Below are 16,006 nucleotides of genomic sequence, written 5' to 3' on the forward strand. Positions count from 1 at the left end.
CGTGCGTCGCTTTAACGCGTTTTAACGCGTTTTTAGCTAAAGCAACGGGCGCCCCTCCGGTGGCAGGAGACGGGTGAGGCGGTAGGAGAGAGGAGCCTGCCGAGCCGTGAAGCCGTGGTGTGCTCGAGGCACTGACGCGTCCAGCGGGCCGGGAGTGAGGCTGTGTGCCTCCGCGGCCCTCTGGAGGAGCGCCTCAGCTTCTCTAGTAACTACGGGTGTCTTGTCCTGTTGCAGAGTCTGTTGTCATGGACGGAGACAAGGAGCACGACAAAGGTACTGCGAGGTGGTGTTTAAAACAAACAAACAAACACAGAATATTACGCTTCAGAATAATTTACTGTGCTTTTTTCTTTCCCTTCCCTCAAGTTGAAGATGTTGTGGGCAGCCACGTTGAAGATGCTGTAACATTTTGGGCACAGGTGAGTTCAAATAACTGTTTGATTTTAACTGAGGTGTTTCATGTTACCCCCTCCCTTCCCCTGAAAGTTTCTATAGAAGTGAGAATGATAGCATTTCATGGTGAAAAAACTAAATTTTGGTTTCAGAATTGCAAGTAGTATTGTTCCTTTTTAAACCGAAATCAGTTTTCTTCTGTGAAACGTCAAAAAGAATTGTCCGTCCATCCATTTGAATGGTTTTAATGAATGTTTGTTAGGCACAAAAATATAAATGTAGGGTTAAACTATTTGCTGTTGTCATAAGGATGCTGTAGGAGGCAGCTGGAGCCCTGCTGGGGGTGGAACCCCTATTCCAGCTGAGCATCTGGGGCAGTTTCAGTGAAGCCTGACGAGGAGGTGGCTTGGAGGTGCTAGGTCCTTTAAAGTTTGGTGTAGATGGATGGGAGGATGTTGATGAGAGGAATGAGGAAAAGTAAAAAACCCAAAACAAAGAGTAATTTTTATTAATACGGGGGTGCAGCAGGGAGAGGGGAAAATCCAGAGTGTGTACCAAAGCTTGCCTTTCCTCTTCGGGCTGCTGGCTAATTGGGGTGTAGTGTAAGTCAACACCTCTGTGCCTTTGAGCAGCTGGAGGAGGTAATGCTGCTTGTTAAGTCCCTAATAGAAACCTGGGGAGGGGAGGCCAAACTTTACTGATTCTGTTAATGGAATAGCTTCTTCTAATAAAGGGATTTTTAGATGTAGTAGTCACAGATAATTCTCCTTTAGGTTCTTCCCTGGGCATTCTGAGTCTCAGTCATAGGGCTTTTTTTAATTTTGTGAAGTACCAAAGTTAGGAGTGTACTTCTAATGTTAAAAAATACTGAGTTGCACTGGTGTTTTCTTTCCTGCTCTGAGCTCTGCATCCTTTCCTTTGAATTATGTGGAGAATGTTGTCTAATAAATGCTGTGTTACTGGAAATGACCCAGTGTTAAAGCGCTCCAGGTTCTAAGTTGTAACTGGAAAGAGACTGCTTGCTCTCAGGCAAACCAAAACCCGAGTCAGGCATGTAAGGAGTACAAGGGGTGTGCCAGAGCTGTTGTCTCCTTGTATTAAGGAGAGAAGGAAAAAGAACAGCAAATACATACTAAAATCTGTGAGTAAGGATCGATAAGTAAGATCTGTATACTGCTTGCAGCAGCTGGTAATTAAACTGTTAAAAACTCATTGCAAACTATTTCTGAGGTACGTTACCTGCCCTGATCTGTTCCATTAATTTTTGGAAGAAAATGAGAGCAGGCTTACAAACACAATTTTAAATCATGAAGATGGAAAGCTTAAGGCGGGGCATTACTTGTCTCAACAGCAGTGCAACTGTTTTGATTTAATGTTGGGCTGTTACGAGCGATGAAGTGTCTATTAAAAGTGACAGTTAATAACTCGTAACACTCTCTCTCACACTTCTTAGAATGTCAGTAGATGTAATGACCTCTTGAAATTAAGTTGTGAGCTGGCAGAAGCTTGTCCCCAGGCTAATGCAGTTTTTGGCAAACCTGATTTTAATAAGGTAAGTAGGCTGTGTATGTGTGGAGTTTGTTTATCACCTGGATCTAAAAGCCTTAATTCTATGCCAGCACTTTCTTAGGTATTTTCTTGATCTTTGGTTGTGCTGTGGGTTATATTCTCTTAAGATTTCTTTAAGAGCTGCTGGCTTTCCTAATGAAGGAAAATGCTTATTTGTCTGAAAAAGTTTAAATCTTTCTGTATTTCAGTTAAATTATGTGACCATAGCTTTGGTTTTGGTGTTTTTTTGTTTGTTTGGTTTTTTTTGTTTTTTTTTTTTTTTCTTCATTAAACACTCGGGAAGCACTACAAGAAGGTAGTATACAGAATGCTGAATTCTCTTTTGTTGTCTAGTATATGGGTTATCTTTAATAAGAGATCAGTGCTTTGTCAGAGAAGCAATTCTTCGCTCCATATCAAGCACTGCAGAAGATCTTATAGTAACCTGTAAAGTTAAAACATGCTGGACAAAGTACTACTAAGATAACGAGGACATCTAATAACAGTTCTATGACAAGTGTACAAAGAGTGATGGCAACTTTTGTTTTTCTGTGTGAAGTACTGGTGGCTTATTGCAAAGTAAGGTTTAAATAAAGTAATTTGTCTGGTGTGTGCAGGTGAATGACCTGCATTCCTCTTGGAAAGGAAGAAAGCACACCAGCAGCAAACCCAGCCTGTTTGTGGTGTGACTGGCCTGTTCCTTTGTCAGGCTTACTAAGCTGTCAGTGTCCGTAAAATGTAGCCACGCATTAATGGAAAAGCCCCAGGAGTCTGCTGAGTAAAATGTTGGTGTTTTTCTAGGTGCAAAATTTTCTTTGAGCTATTGTTTTTGGAGTAGAGAAAGCTCAGGGGAGACCTTAGAGCAGTCTTCTAATGCCTAAAGGGGACCTACAGGAGAGCTGGAGAGGGACTTTTTACAAGGGCATGACAGGGCAGGGGGAATGGCTTTAAACTGACAGAGGGGAGGTTTACATTAGATATTAGGAAAATATTCTTGCCTGTGAGGGTGCTGATGCCCTGGCACAGGGTGCCCAGAGAAGCTGTGGCTGCCTCATCCCTGGCAGTGTTGAAGGCCAGGTTGGACAGGGCTTGGAGCAGCCTGTTTTAGTGGTAGGGGGCCCCCGCCGTGGCACGGGGGTGGAACTGAATGAGCTTTAAGGGGTTGGAACTGAATGAGCTTTAAGGTCCCTTCCAACCCAAACCATTCTGTGATTCTACAATTGTTATGTGAGATAGGATATCAAATGCATTACTTTGTTTTCATACTGCTGTTGGGGTAATTATAGGAGAGTGTGAAAATAAGATTTGTAATGTATTACAAATACCATTATGAGGCATGGTTATATTTTCAGAATGCTATTCATGATCTTTTTTCCCTAATTTCCAGATTTATGGTGGCTGTTTTTCTGAAGATAGATGTTGGTACAGGTGTATGGTACAGCAAGTGATCAACGAGGAAAAGGCAGGAACTGTTTGTTTTTTCTTTGGTTTTTTTTGTGACTTCAGTTGTGTATCAGTTCTACATGCAGGATGATAGGAATAAACGCAGCGCCTTCTCTATTTGAAACTATGTGAATGCCTATAGTGAATATACATGTGGGACACAAATTCATCTGACCTGTAGTTTTGATAAATGCTAGTTAAAAAGACTGGCAAAACATGATATGGCTTGCAAAGGGCTGTTTGTATCTCTTGATAAAGAGGTTCACGAGTGGTAGTTAATGCTGTTAAGCAATCAAATTTAATTTCAAAACTTCTGAGTGGTGAGAATGGCAGCCTTCTCGTGACATGTTAGCACTGATGCAAATGCTGCTGATCAGTGTTAGGTGACTGATACAGAAGGCTAGTAGTTCCTATTTAAAATTGTAATATCTGGACGGGCTTTTTGGCTTGGAAACATTAGATTAGGTACCTGTCCATTGAAGAAAGTCCTCTATAATGCTTCTTAATTGTAGCCCTTAGAGAGAAAAAAAAATGCCATCAGAGATCTGTCTTATTACTTAAAGTTTTGTTGCTAAGCTTTTAGACAGGTGCCAGCATTAGAGATTTGTCTGACTTGGTTCCCTCCTCTGAAGGCTTAGCATGGAAGATTCTGATCTCCGCAACATGTGCATGAGTTAAAATGCTTACACTCCAGTAGTTGTTAGTGCACATTTCTGGAGGAGGTTTGCGTAACCTCTGCTGCTCTATATTTTGTTACTGTTGCAGTGTCAGGTATTGTACATAGACTATGGAAATTCTGAGGTTCTGAATAGATCAGACATAGTGGAAATTCCACTGGACTTGCAGTGTCCGAGCATTGCCAAGAAGTACAGACTCCAGGGACTGCAGATACCAGCTGATCAGAATGTAAGCATGTTTGACGAGGTGAGTAACAGATTTTGAAGCATTTAGATGATGAATCTGTAACAGATGCTGCCAAATATCAGCACAGTGTCACCAGAGGAGTCTTCTAAAAGCTGGATGTTTAATTGTGAAGGCGGGGCATGCTGGGAAGGACTGTCTGACCTGTTGCCCAGGCCATACTCTAGAAACTAAAATGGTTTCATCAAAAAATGTTTCAAGTTGTGCTGGGGGGTGACTTTTCAGAGTACGCTTTTGCCATCTGCAGAGCCCGAGGTCTGTTTCTGATTGACCCGAGTTCTGTCTGGTACCAAGGAAACAAAGTACCTCCGTTCTTTTCCCTTCAGAGACAAAAATACTTTCATTGGTCACGGAACCTGTGCTGAATTCATTTGCATCTGTGAGCTGCTTCAGTGAATTTCTAAATGAGTAGTTTCAGTAAGGTAGATTTCTGTAAGACAGATACACATAATAATTAATTTGTTGCTATATTCCATTTCGCTTTCTGGACTATTTATTGAAAGGCTGTTAAAACAATGTAATGATTCAATTATTTTCATATTACTTTGTGTAACACCGTTCCATAGTTGGTCTGGTATCCTCTAAAAGAATTGGATAACCTGATTGCCGACTTCTGCTGAGGGCTGATGGGACTTTGGACTTGTGTCACTTACAAATGACACTGAATTCTTCAAAGCTGTTGGTGCTGAAGTTTTGAAGTTTTGTCTGTAATTGACAGTGACTAGATGAGGTACAGTTGTGGAGATAAAGCACTGTTTCAGAGTAAATGTACTAAACATAAGCTTTGCCTGTGCAGCTTGTTGGGTTTTGGACTTAAGCTCATCTTCTTTTTCTAAGAAGACTGGCTCGTTTCAGCTGGCAGTATGCTGAGTGTCCAGTACACAACTTCACTGTATTGTATTTTACAGGGGAAGAAGTTCCTGAGCAGCCTAGTTTTTGAAAAAGAAATAAAAATACGTCACAAGGCCAAGCTCGAACATGGTGCCATCATTGCCCAGGCAGAATATGAAAAGATAGATATTGGAGAAGAGGTGGCCAAGGCAGGGTTTGCTGAAAGATGCACATCTCCAGGATACACTAAAGAGGCAGAAGAGAAAAAAGCAGATGTCATGCAAATACAAAATCGGAAGATAAAGATTTCCATTCCGCTGTGGTTGAGCAGGTCTGATCACACGATGCACAGCTCCCCAAGAGGGCGCGTTGAGCAAGGACCTGCCGGCGCCAGGAATTGGAATTTTCCTGGAAACCGGATGTTTGCCCCAAAGTAAGACAGTGAGATGTCATAGAAAGCTTTGTATGAGTGACCTGATCGGCTTAGTTGCTGGGATGTGGGTATATGGAGGAAGAAGTGAGTATCTAAAATACAAAGTTCAGTATCTCTTTCCAGCATCAGGTAATTCAGGTACTCAGTGGAAGGGAATATGTGAGTGTGTGTGCGCACAGGCATGCTGTGGTGGTGGGAATTTAATCTGTAGGAAACTGTTCATTAGTGTTGTTGCTGGTTGGATAGCTTGTTCTTCCTCGTTTATTTTCCAGAGACAGACTAATGCAAGATTTCGTAAAAGAAGGAAGGGGTGGCATCGAGTAAGCAGAGATGACACTGGAAAACTTAGTTGGAAGTGAAGGTTGCAGGACATGAGACCTGTAACAGATTTTGCAGTGACAGGCAATGGAGTGATGTTTGTTTTAGCATCTGAGGAATTTCCATACGCTTGTCCTAGAGGCTGTTTGTAGCTTCCCCCTATTTATTTACCTCTATTAAAAAATTGGTGGATACAAATGTGGAATGCAAAACTACACTTACCAAGCAGGCAGGCATGTTTTGGTGATTTATTTGTGTAGGAATGTAACAGTGTGTGCTTACAAGAAATAAAGCCAGTATCACAGTTTGAAGTCAGCTTTAGCGGATAACGGTTTCTCTGCACCTTGTAATTACATTGACAAGAGGTGGTGGTAAGTTGGCAGTTACAGTTGTTGTCAGAAATCTTTTTAAAGAGACTTGTCCTACAGTTGCTGGCATTGCCATGGCAACAGGCTGCTGAGAGAAACGTTTGTGGGTGGCAAAGATGGTACTTGGCGTTCAGAAAGTTGAGAGGGTGTAAGAAGTAATGTTCTCCAAAAAAACTTGTTGAGAATTCGCTAATGTTCCCTAATTTGAGCTTCTTGAACATTTTAATGAACCACCTGAGGGCATGTCCTTACACTTCCCAGCATGGTATCCAAATCTGGTGTAGAATTAGATCATTCTCAGTGATATGGTTCAGTGGTGGTCTTGGCAGTCCTGGTGTAATGATTGGACTTGGTCATCTTAAAGGTCTTTTCCAACCTAGTTCATTCTATGATTTAGGCAAGTCTATATGTTAACAAATACTAATATGAAGTGAGGTGCCCCTCAAAAGAGTCTGAATTTATGGTAAAGTGCCTCAGCCTGAGTTATTTGATGCTGTGCTCTGCCCTGTTTTCTGAGATACAGATAGGCTCTGAATCTTAATTTTTTAAAAGAAATAGCTTTTTCCTTCTTTCTTTTTTTGTGGCTCATAGTGTTGAGATAGTTCTGTGCACAAAGCTGTCCTGACCAGCCCAAGCGGCTGGATTCTCTATTCCATTTCTGTGTGTTCTGGTGTCCTTTAACTTTCTGCACATTGCGGGCATTTTTGGGGTGGTATGACATGAGGGAAATGGAGAAAGAAAGAAGCTAGAATGCCACCAGAGCTATGCTGATGACAGTGAAGTTTGGGGTCTAGTGGATCTTTGGTACTGTACAGTACTGTCACAGTGCTTGGACACAGGTGGCTTCACATCACTTCTCTGTTCTACTTTTAGGGTGTAGATCCAAACCACCAATGTTAAAGTGCTTTGGCTTATTTAGTACATAGAAGACTTGAATTACAATGGACCTTGACTTTTCTGGGTCTGCAGTGTGGTATCATAAGATGGTTTTTCTTTGGATAGGAGAGACTTGAGTTAGTGACTGTGGAAAGTTACATAAAGAGTTGTCTTCAGATTATGTATATTTTTGCTCAGTGTTGTGTAACAATCTTTGTAAAAAATGGTGTGGAGAGGGATACAAATTCTGAAGAAGTAAAGCATGATTATACAGGTGCTTCTATAGACTTTTTGATGTGTTTCTGTGGTTGTTACTGAAATTCCAACAGCAAGAATGAATGCACATTGTGGGGTTTTCGAATTGTATTTTTTTTTTAATTACTTAATTCCTCTTAATTAATTTTTAAAAGGGAAAAGGTGCAAGGTTTCACCTCAGTGCCAGACACCAACTTGGCACATGTAAGACCAGATCAGAAGCTGCCCGAAGAGAAAGAAGTTCTGAGAAGGGAGAACCTAGAGCTCTTGCAGAGGCAGAAGGAACTAGAGCTGAAGGTTCAACAGCTGAAATGTGAGCTTCAGGTATGTGGAAGTGTGAAGAGGATGCTTCTCCCCTTGTTGCAAGTGTTCTTGACAATACTTCTGTCTGATAGTTTCATTGTGCTGCAGTTCAGCTGGGCACTCTTGTTTGGCATACAAGAGGATTAAACTGGTTGAGTGAAGACTTGCCCTGGTGCAGGGAGGAGAGGCTGTCAGTGTGTGTTCGCATGTGCTTTGCAGTCCAGGCTGGACACTCGCTCCCCTTCATGTATGTACTGGTTTGCTACTGTGCTTGGCATTCAGTTTGAACATGGAGTTTTCATGTTTGTATATAAGGATGTAATCCTTGCCACCTTTTCACTTGGAGGGAAAAACAGCTTTCTGTTTGTTGGGCTGAAAATTCCTAAGCATCACAGAATCACAGCAGCTGTGGAATCCTAGACCTGGAAGTATTTCCTTAATTGCTCTGTGATAGAGAAGATGTTTATATTTCTTTTCAGGAGAGAATTTCCTAGCGCTATCTGAGAAGCACAGTTCTTAGTAATAGTTACTGATAGGCATAAAAATGTTATGAATGGTTTTAAATGTGATAAACAGCAGTAGTAAGAAGAGACTGTGTGAAAGGGTGTTATGTTTTGCATGAATTCAGAAAAAATGTTGTGCAAACTCTGATCCTTACAGAGACAAAAGGAAAATCTGCCATTGTGTAAATCCCTTTGACACCCCCAAACCTGAACTTGCACGCAGCTGCTTCCTTTTTCTTTCTTGTGGAATAGAACAACTGATAACCAGCTTTGCTACTTGGTTACCTTGACCTAGGACAACTCTGTTTCTACACATACTAACCTGCCATTGCACAGATTTGCCATCCACTGAAGACAGGATATTTGTGCACTTTTGTGCAAAATAAGTTAACAAGCAACAGAATGCACGTCTGATTTTCAAAACGAAATCTAAGTGGAAATAGTTGAATGCAAGGAATTCTTAGAAGCATTTTTTTATGTGTAGTATGATGATTTTTTAAAGGAACAGTCTTCTGCAAATTTTAATTACTGTTTTGTGTTGACTGTAAGTAAACAGCTTTAAAATAAAAGGTTGTGGTTATTCTTTTAAGTAAGAAAATACTTGCTCCCTGCTAAAATTACTGTGGTAGGCAATGATGTGTTTTAGAAGGGTGATACAGGGTGGTGGCTTTGAGGTGTACATAAAAAAAACCAAACAAACCACCCTGCAGTCATGAGACTTTGGATGCTTACCTGCAAATACAAAATTATTTAAATCCTTCTGTTTTTTTTTTTGTTGGTGGCATTTTTTTTAATACGTAGTGAGTCTGAAATGTTAACAACATTAGAAGACTGTTTCATTACTTTAATGGGACTTCATAAAAGCACCTTCATGGTATGAGAGCAAAAGCTTTTAAATTTAGGTTGCCCCTTTGTTCCTTGAGGAATATAGCCTGATGTGGTGTGTGGGCTCTCAAGAGCATTCCTTGTAGGAAGGTCAGGATGGTTGTACATAGAGCGTTGTAGAACAGCAATACTTGTTCTGCTGCACCACTTTGAGGCGTGGTAGTGATGGGAGTAAGGAGTTTAGTGAGGTCCTGGACTTGATTTCCCCCAACTAATGGATAGGAATATTTCTGCAAGGGAATATTTCAGCATGTTACCTGAAGACTTGCTAGCAAATGGGGGGTAATTGAAGAAACACACTTGAACACGTTGCTACTGAGATGAGAGAAAGGAAGTGAACCATTAACCTTTAAGAAGCTATTAAAAGAAAATTATTCTCATTGGTTTTCATGTCTTTCTAGGCATTTTGTTAGTGTTTTGAAGAGGGCCAGTTCTGTGAGTGTGCATGCTTGCATTTATGTGTTTATCTCTAGTTTTCAAAAGTCTAAATTGTGGTCTGCATGTTAGTACCTCTGCCTGACTGTTTTGACTGTTGGTCTGTCTTTACCTCTCTTTGTTGAAACACTGCTCCAAAAATGATAAATAATTCAGAAAGAAAAGGAACTATCCAGGAAAACTGCTGAAAGTTTTGAGAAGACCCTGCATACTTATATAGGAACAAAAATGGGAAGTTTGGCTGCTAAGATGAAAGCATTGAAAGAAGTTAGGTATGTTGTTCTGTTTCTGGTTTGTTTTGTTTTGTGGTTTTTTTTTTTTTTTAATTTATTCCCCTTCCCTCCCCCAAAATAGTGCTATTTCTCATTGCCCTGCTAATCTCTTGAAATCATGCATTTCATTTGTTAATTTTCTAAGAAAAATGTAGTGTTATCTACAGAGGGGTGTATTTCCCAAAAGCAAGGCTGAAACCTGAGGTTTTTGGAAGCTCACATTGGAATTTGTGTTGCCTGCTTGTCCATGTTTATCAGATGACTTTGGTTTGCTTCTGCTCCATTACTGCAGCTATTGCAAGAAAAGCTCTCAGTTCCCTCTTCAAGGAAGATGCTAATTGGTAAATGCAGCTAGGCGTTAAAAGTAGCTGTTTAGTCGGAGTTCCTTGACTGTCTGTATTGCTGTGAGAGGTGTATGTCGCTGAGTAGCACAGCTTGTCTTTCTAGATTTAAAAGAAGAGACAAAACTGCAGTGAGACAAAGACTTGAAATAGAAATGACCATCAGCTTCTCTAAGAAGGAATGTAATATCTTGGTGTATGTGTTTGTGGAAGATGAATAGGAAAAAAGGGAAATTAAGAGCAGGAGGAAATTTCCATGCAAAGCCTTGTTAGTGTTGAAATATAAAGAATGTATTCTTGGTCCTTTCTCCTTCCTGGGGAAAAAAAAAAAAAAAAAAGAAAAGATTTAACAGCTAAATGAGACAAATTGCTGCTGCTACCTTTTGAAAGAAACTGAGTTACTAACATGGCAAAATGTTGTTTCTTCCTTAACAACTTAGGCATGCAAATAAGACCAGTCATTTTGGGGAGCAGCTCTCTGAAGCCATAAAAGTGGTTACAGAAGGATGTCTCACTGTTCCATGTTCCTTGGAAGAGCTGAAGAAGATTTGGAGAGAGTATGACTTGGCTCAAGAGAGGATTCGGTTATGCACAAATGTGGTAGGTTGGAATTATTTTTTTTCTCAAGCTAAAATTTAACATCTACTGACAAGGTATTTTAGTCTTGTAAGTGTAGCTAGATAGCTGTGCAGCTGCAGCATCTGTCTTCAAAACCTTTTGTTAAAGCAGTATGCCACTCCTTAGTATAGGCTTCCCTAGCTTGGGGAGGGATAGAGAGCACGGTATGCAAATGCGGTTGTGTAGAAAGATGGACTTGTACAGGGGGAAACTGCCATCTAGTGTAACTTCTCTGTAAGCACAGATCTGAAAAAGCCTGTCTGGGTGTGCAGGCATGGCTGTTTTAGGATGGTTGTGTACCGTGTCTCTCATGTGCGGTGATGCTGCTTTAGGCCCAGGAAGGTTCCCTGGTCTGTGGCCGGCGTTGTGATAAGGCAGGGAAGGCATGATAGTTGTGCGTCTGGGAGAATTAAAGCAGTGTGTTGTGACTATTTTCAGGTATAACCTAAAACATTTTAAACGTGTTTGCTGAAGTCGTATTGCTGTATTACACTTTATTCATTTTGTCAAGTCACTTAGATACCTTGTCTGATATGAATGTGGATAATCCAAGTTCTAATTTGTGTAATACAATCAAAAACTACAGGACAACTAGGCCATTTTAAGTTTACAGTGGCCGCTAGGACTTCTACTGTGATCAGCAGTCATGCAGAAACTGTTTCTTTAGTTGTCTGATAATGTCATATCTTTACACTGTAAAGGATGCTGTGTTTATGCAAAGTGGTCATGTCATAGAATCATAGAATAGTTAGGGTTGGAAAGGACCTTAAGATCATCTAGTTCCAACTCCCTGCCATGGGAGGTTAAAAACAAACTTTGCTTTTTCACCCATCCCTAGTCAGGCATGTATTGTGCTGCTCAGACTTTGCAAGGAATGATGTTTTTTTGTATCACTTTCCACGCTGTGTATGTGGTGTTTGGGTGCGAGTTGTGGACTTGCTTTTCCTTCTGCATAGGATGAAGGGGATGTATTGATTAGCAAGAGAGATGAGGTGCAGCAGAACTTGTATTCAGCAGTGAAAGAATTAATTTTGGAAGTGGATCAGCTGCCCCTCTCTGAGCGCTCAAGAACGTTACAGGTAAGGAAGCTGCCCTTATAAGTATTGATTCTGAAAGGCTGAGAACCTGTGGAGGGTGTTTCTTAAATGTTTTACAGTTGGAGACTTTGACAGGAGCAGGCGAAGCTTTAGATGACACTTCCAAGTTAAGTTGTACGTCTGACACCTACAATTAAAAAGTCAATGCAGTTATGCTGTGAATTATGGCAGTGGGTTTTGTGGTTTGATTATATGCTTTCCTAGCCCTGTCTGTTAAGGTGGCTGTGTAATTTGGACTAGTGTAGCAAAGTGTGAAAAGTTTAAAGCCTTTTTTCAACGTGAGAGTTAAACTCTACAGAAGCACATCTTTATACCAGGAAGCTCTGTCGCTCTCGGCCAACCCAACAACAGAAGGTAGGGAAGTAGATGGGGAAATAAATATACTCGCTAGAGGCAGTAAGAACTTTTGAAGAGGACTTTACCAATTGAAATATTACTAAGGTGGTGTTACTGGCCTTTGCTACTAGAAATAATTTCTTCTCTTTAACTTCAGAAATATGTCTTGCTTTTATTTTGACTGTGCAGGTTTGTGTGGAGAGGGGAAAAAGGTTGGCAATAGTTTGACAGCTTTTCTGTGTCAATTCCAGCAATGTATTTGTCCGCATGTGCATGAGATTGAGTTCTTAGGAAAAATCACTGAGGTTACAGGCTGTGCATAAGTTTGTGTAAGGTTGGAGCAGCAGTAATAAATGGAAGCATTCAAATTTTCATGGAATTACTTAATTTCTAATGGAATTAATTTTTCAATGTAATTCAAAAAAAGTTTTGCTCCTTATTTTTTGGTCCTAGTCTGATATGCGGATAGGAAAAGAAACTGGGTGGGTAAGGATTTCGTGGAAATCCGTGGTGTAGTGTTGTGTTTTTCTCTGTTGTGGTGTTTTTGGTTTTTTGGTGTGTTTAAAGGTTATGCTGTGCCAATCCACTAGGTGGTAGGCATTAAGCATCTTCGAGATAATTGTACTGCAGTGAAATTGTAACAGTGCTTTGAAAATACTTGAAGGGGTACTGAGATGCTTCTAGGTATGTCAAATGAATTTTGGGCTTTAGCTTAACAGTGCTGATGATCCTCCCTTCTATTGGGAAAATTGTTTTGATCTAGCTTCTAAGTAGGGAAATGGAAATAAGCATTTACCAAATATCACCAAGAACGCTGGTTGCAGTTTTATAGAGCTGAAGAGGTCATGCTGTGCTGTCTTAGAGAAATTAGTGTTTTTCCAGTGTCTCTCAGAAGAATGGGAGCTTGGGGGATCTGCCCCCACCACTGAGGCTGTGTATTGCAAACCTCTCTTCTGTATTACACATCTCTTCTGACTTGTTTTGTGCCTTCTGGTGACAATTGTTGCTGGCCTAAAATGCAGACAAATTCAAACAGCTTCATCCACAGCTGGGTGCAACTGTCTAGGACTGAAATAAGCAGTTCGTGAGCTCCGTGCTTCCCAAGTGATAATGCACTGGTTAAGAGGAAAGCAGAGAGTGTGGGCATACATGTAAGTTACTCTAAAGCAAACTAGGGTGTGAGCTTGCCCGTTGTCAGCTGTTCTGTGTAAGCATGTTTCCTCTGCCCCGTTGGTAGCATGTAGTAGCTTGTTCCATTCTCTCTGAATTACTACTGTTAGAAGCTGAGACAAATTCATGTAGGCCACTGAGCCATCTTTGCATGATAACCTGTGAAGTTACTAATGTTTTTGGGAAGTGTGTTATAATATGAAAAAAAGGGGAAGAAATAGGACATAACTTACAGAATTTGTTGAGGGCAGCCTTATGGAATGTGTGGAGATACTACACTGGTGGGACTGGTGCTGCTATTTTTGTAAACGGGGCGTGATACTGGATATGAAACTTACTGAGCACCTTTCTCAGCTGTTATCCCCGTTTGGCTGCTGTTAAATAGGATGATTTTTTTCTTTCTCCCTCCTTTAAGCTCTTCCATTTGAACCTGGCTTCTACTTTGCCGTGCCATTTTGTAGCCATGTGTATCCTTATGTATTAAATTCCAGCTGTTCAAAAACAGAATGTGAGGAAAATCTGTTGTGCGCTCGAATGACTTAACCTCCATAAATTTAGCACTAAACCTCCTTCTTCTATTTGTTTATAGACAAGTGTATTTGTTCAAAGCTCATGTCACTTGGCTCAGTTGGAAATTGCTGTTTTAAACAGTCTGTTGTACTGAATGAATGCTGTTCATTGTAGTATCTATTGTTATGAAAGTGGTTTTATAATTCTTATAAAATACTGTTTGCTGGTTATTTAGTTATATGTGCATTTGATGCATGTACTTAGTTATTATGTGAAGGAAAATCTTGGGCTTTTGTCCCCAGTCTGAACTTTTGCTGCAAATGTCTGTGTGTAGAGATGAGGCCTGGTTGTGGCATCATCATGCCAAGCTCCCTTCCTCACCTCCACAGTACCTTTAGTTCTCAGCAAAGGGAGGCCATTGCTGCCACATTCTGGCCTGTAGTGATAGTGTCAGTCTGTTTAAGTTATATTTGGTTGCTTGTGTGACTGCTGGATTTCAAATGTCTAAAAGGTTCCTTCCTGACAAGTGACTCTTAAGTTCTGTCATACTGCTTTTTCCATGGTATTGGCCATTGAGTCTCAAGAGATGAAAAGATGAAAACTGCTTTCAAGAGTTGGGGAGCTGTTTTGGTGGTTTTCTTCATCAACATGACTGAAGTGTTGTTTGGAAAGGTCTGTGATACTTAACTCAGATCTTCTGGGATCTGAGAAAAGGGGGGAAAAAAGTGAAACACTGTACGTAAGCAAGCTGTCAGCAGCCTTTCTCAGGTGTGATGTGGGTAAGTAAAATGATGGATTTTGAAAGCTTTACAAAAACACAGGTTCATCCAGTCAAATCCCACTGTTCAGGGAGAATCTTCTCTTTTGAACTATAGCAGATTGCTTTTTAAACCATGGGACTTTCTACCCAGGTGTTGGGAAGGCTGCTTTCTGTTAGGATGGTAATTGACTGGTACATTCCTGTCTGATCCTGCTGTTGCTTCAGGTTGTTTGACAGGCTGCCCTTTCTTTAAAAGTGGTTTCTGTTTGCCCTGAGCTTTAGCCTCAATGCTATTCCCTTGCATGTAGCGTAGCACTTCACTTTCTTTTCTAATACAGTTCAAAAGAAAGTGGACCCTGTGTGCGTCATATGCTTGTGGAATACTTGACTTTCAGATGCAAATGGAAGTTTCCAGACTGTAAAACTAGTTTCAGACAGCCTTCAGGTGTCAGACGTGTAGGTAATTGCTGTTCTATCTAGGAAGCAGCGTGATGATGAAGGTGCATCAGAAGAGATTTGACTAGTGACTTTTGAAGGGAGAGACCAGTCTAGAAAGCACTCCTTGGGTGTCTCACTGCTTGCCTTGTTTCTTAGTACAAGTTCACTTTGTTTTCTGAATTCAGGCAGTTTTATGAGGACCATTATAGGTCAAGACTAAGTTGGATGGGGCTTTGAGCCTCTTGGTCTAGTGGAATATGTCCCTGCCTGTGGCAGGGGGATTGGAACCAGATGATCTTTAAGATCCCTTCCAACCCAAACTGTTCTATGATTCTGTGAATCCCATTTTTCTCTTTATCCTGATGAGTATGATTTTAAAGCTGAATCCATAGGGTAAAATGACTAGAAGACAAATGACTTCTTAAGAGCTGTTAAACCTTTTGAGATGTCTTTTCCTTCCATGTTTTGAAGGGAAAAATCAGACTCTGTGGTCTCTGTGTGAGATCCTTCTCTGCATTGAATTTTCTGGCTGACATACTGCCACTAGATCTGAGAGGAAAGTGTAAATAAAATATACCTCACTGGATACAGAAAGAGGCTTTTGTAGTAGAAATAATGTTACGCCAGCAGGTAGTGCTAACTTTTCCTGCGTTAAATGACTTGATTTTAATAGATAGTGTATGGTCACAAAATTCTTCTTGTTTGTAAATCTGTTTGTTTTGATTCATTTGATGCACAGAAACTGGCTGCTTCTCTGGAGATGTGTGGTCAAGGTTCTGAAGCAGATGACGCTGAGGAAGTATTTCAAGAGTTCTTTAAATGGAAGAGTATTAAAACAGAGAAATTAATTTGTGTCAGAAATGATACAGACACAGCTCTGCGAGTTCTTGCTGACTGGTTCAGCGGCGTCTTAAAGGTAAGGTGAACAGTCAGTCTTCCCTGTTGGTGAAAA

The 16,006-nt window shown here is 40.7% G+C and overlaps 1 protein-coding gene across 1 annotated transcript in view; it reads left to right on the forward strand.

Moving 5' to 3' along the window:
- Nucleotides 1-245: 245 nt before the first annotated feature.
- Nucleotides 246-16,006, forward strand: part of STK31 (serine/threonine kinase 31) — a 32,922-nt gene continuing 17,161 nt past the window's right edge. The window contains exons 1-11 of the mRNA XM_010018861.1: nucleotides 246-273; nucleotides 367-419; nucleotides 1,847-1,945; nucleotides 3,329-3,403; nucleotides 4,150-4,308; nucleotides 5,214-5,569; nucleotides 7,542-7,710; nucleotides 9,669-9,784; nucleotides 10,566-10,725; nucleotides 11,700-11,822; nucleotides 15,794-15,970. Coding sequence (XP_010017163.1) covers nucleotides 246-273; nucleotides 367-419; nucleotides 1,847-1,945; nucleotides 3,329-3,403; nucleotides 4,150-4,308; nucleotides 5,214-5,569; nucleotides 7,542-7,710; nucleotides 9,669-9,784; nucleotides 10,566-10,725; nucleotides 11,700-11,822; nucleotides 15,794-15,970 — 1,515 coding nt within the window. The remainder of the gene's footprint in view (nucleotides 274-366; nucleotides 420-1,846; nucleotides 1,946-3,328; nucleotides 3,404-4,149; nucleotides 4,309-5,213; nucleotides 5,570-7,541; nucleotides 7,711-9,668; nucleotides 9,785-10,565; nucleotides 10,726-11,699; nucleotides 11,823-15,793; nucleotides 15,971-16,006) is intronic.

This window comes from Nestor notabilis, unplaced genomic scaffold (genome assembly GCF_000696875.1).
Source record: "Nestor notabilis isolate BGI_N333 unplaced genomic scaffold, ASM69687v1 scaffold897, whole genome shotgun sequence".
Classification (NCBI taxonomy): domain Eukaryota; kingdom Metazoa; phylum Chordata; class Aves; order Psittaciformes; family Psittacidae; genus Nestor; species Nestor notabilis.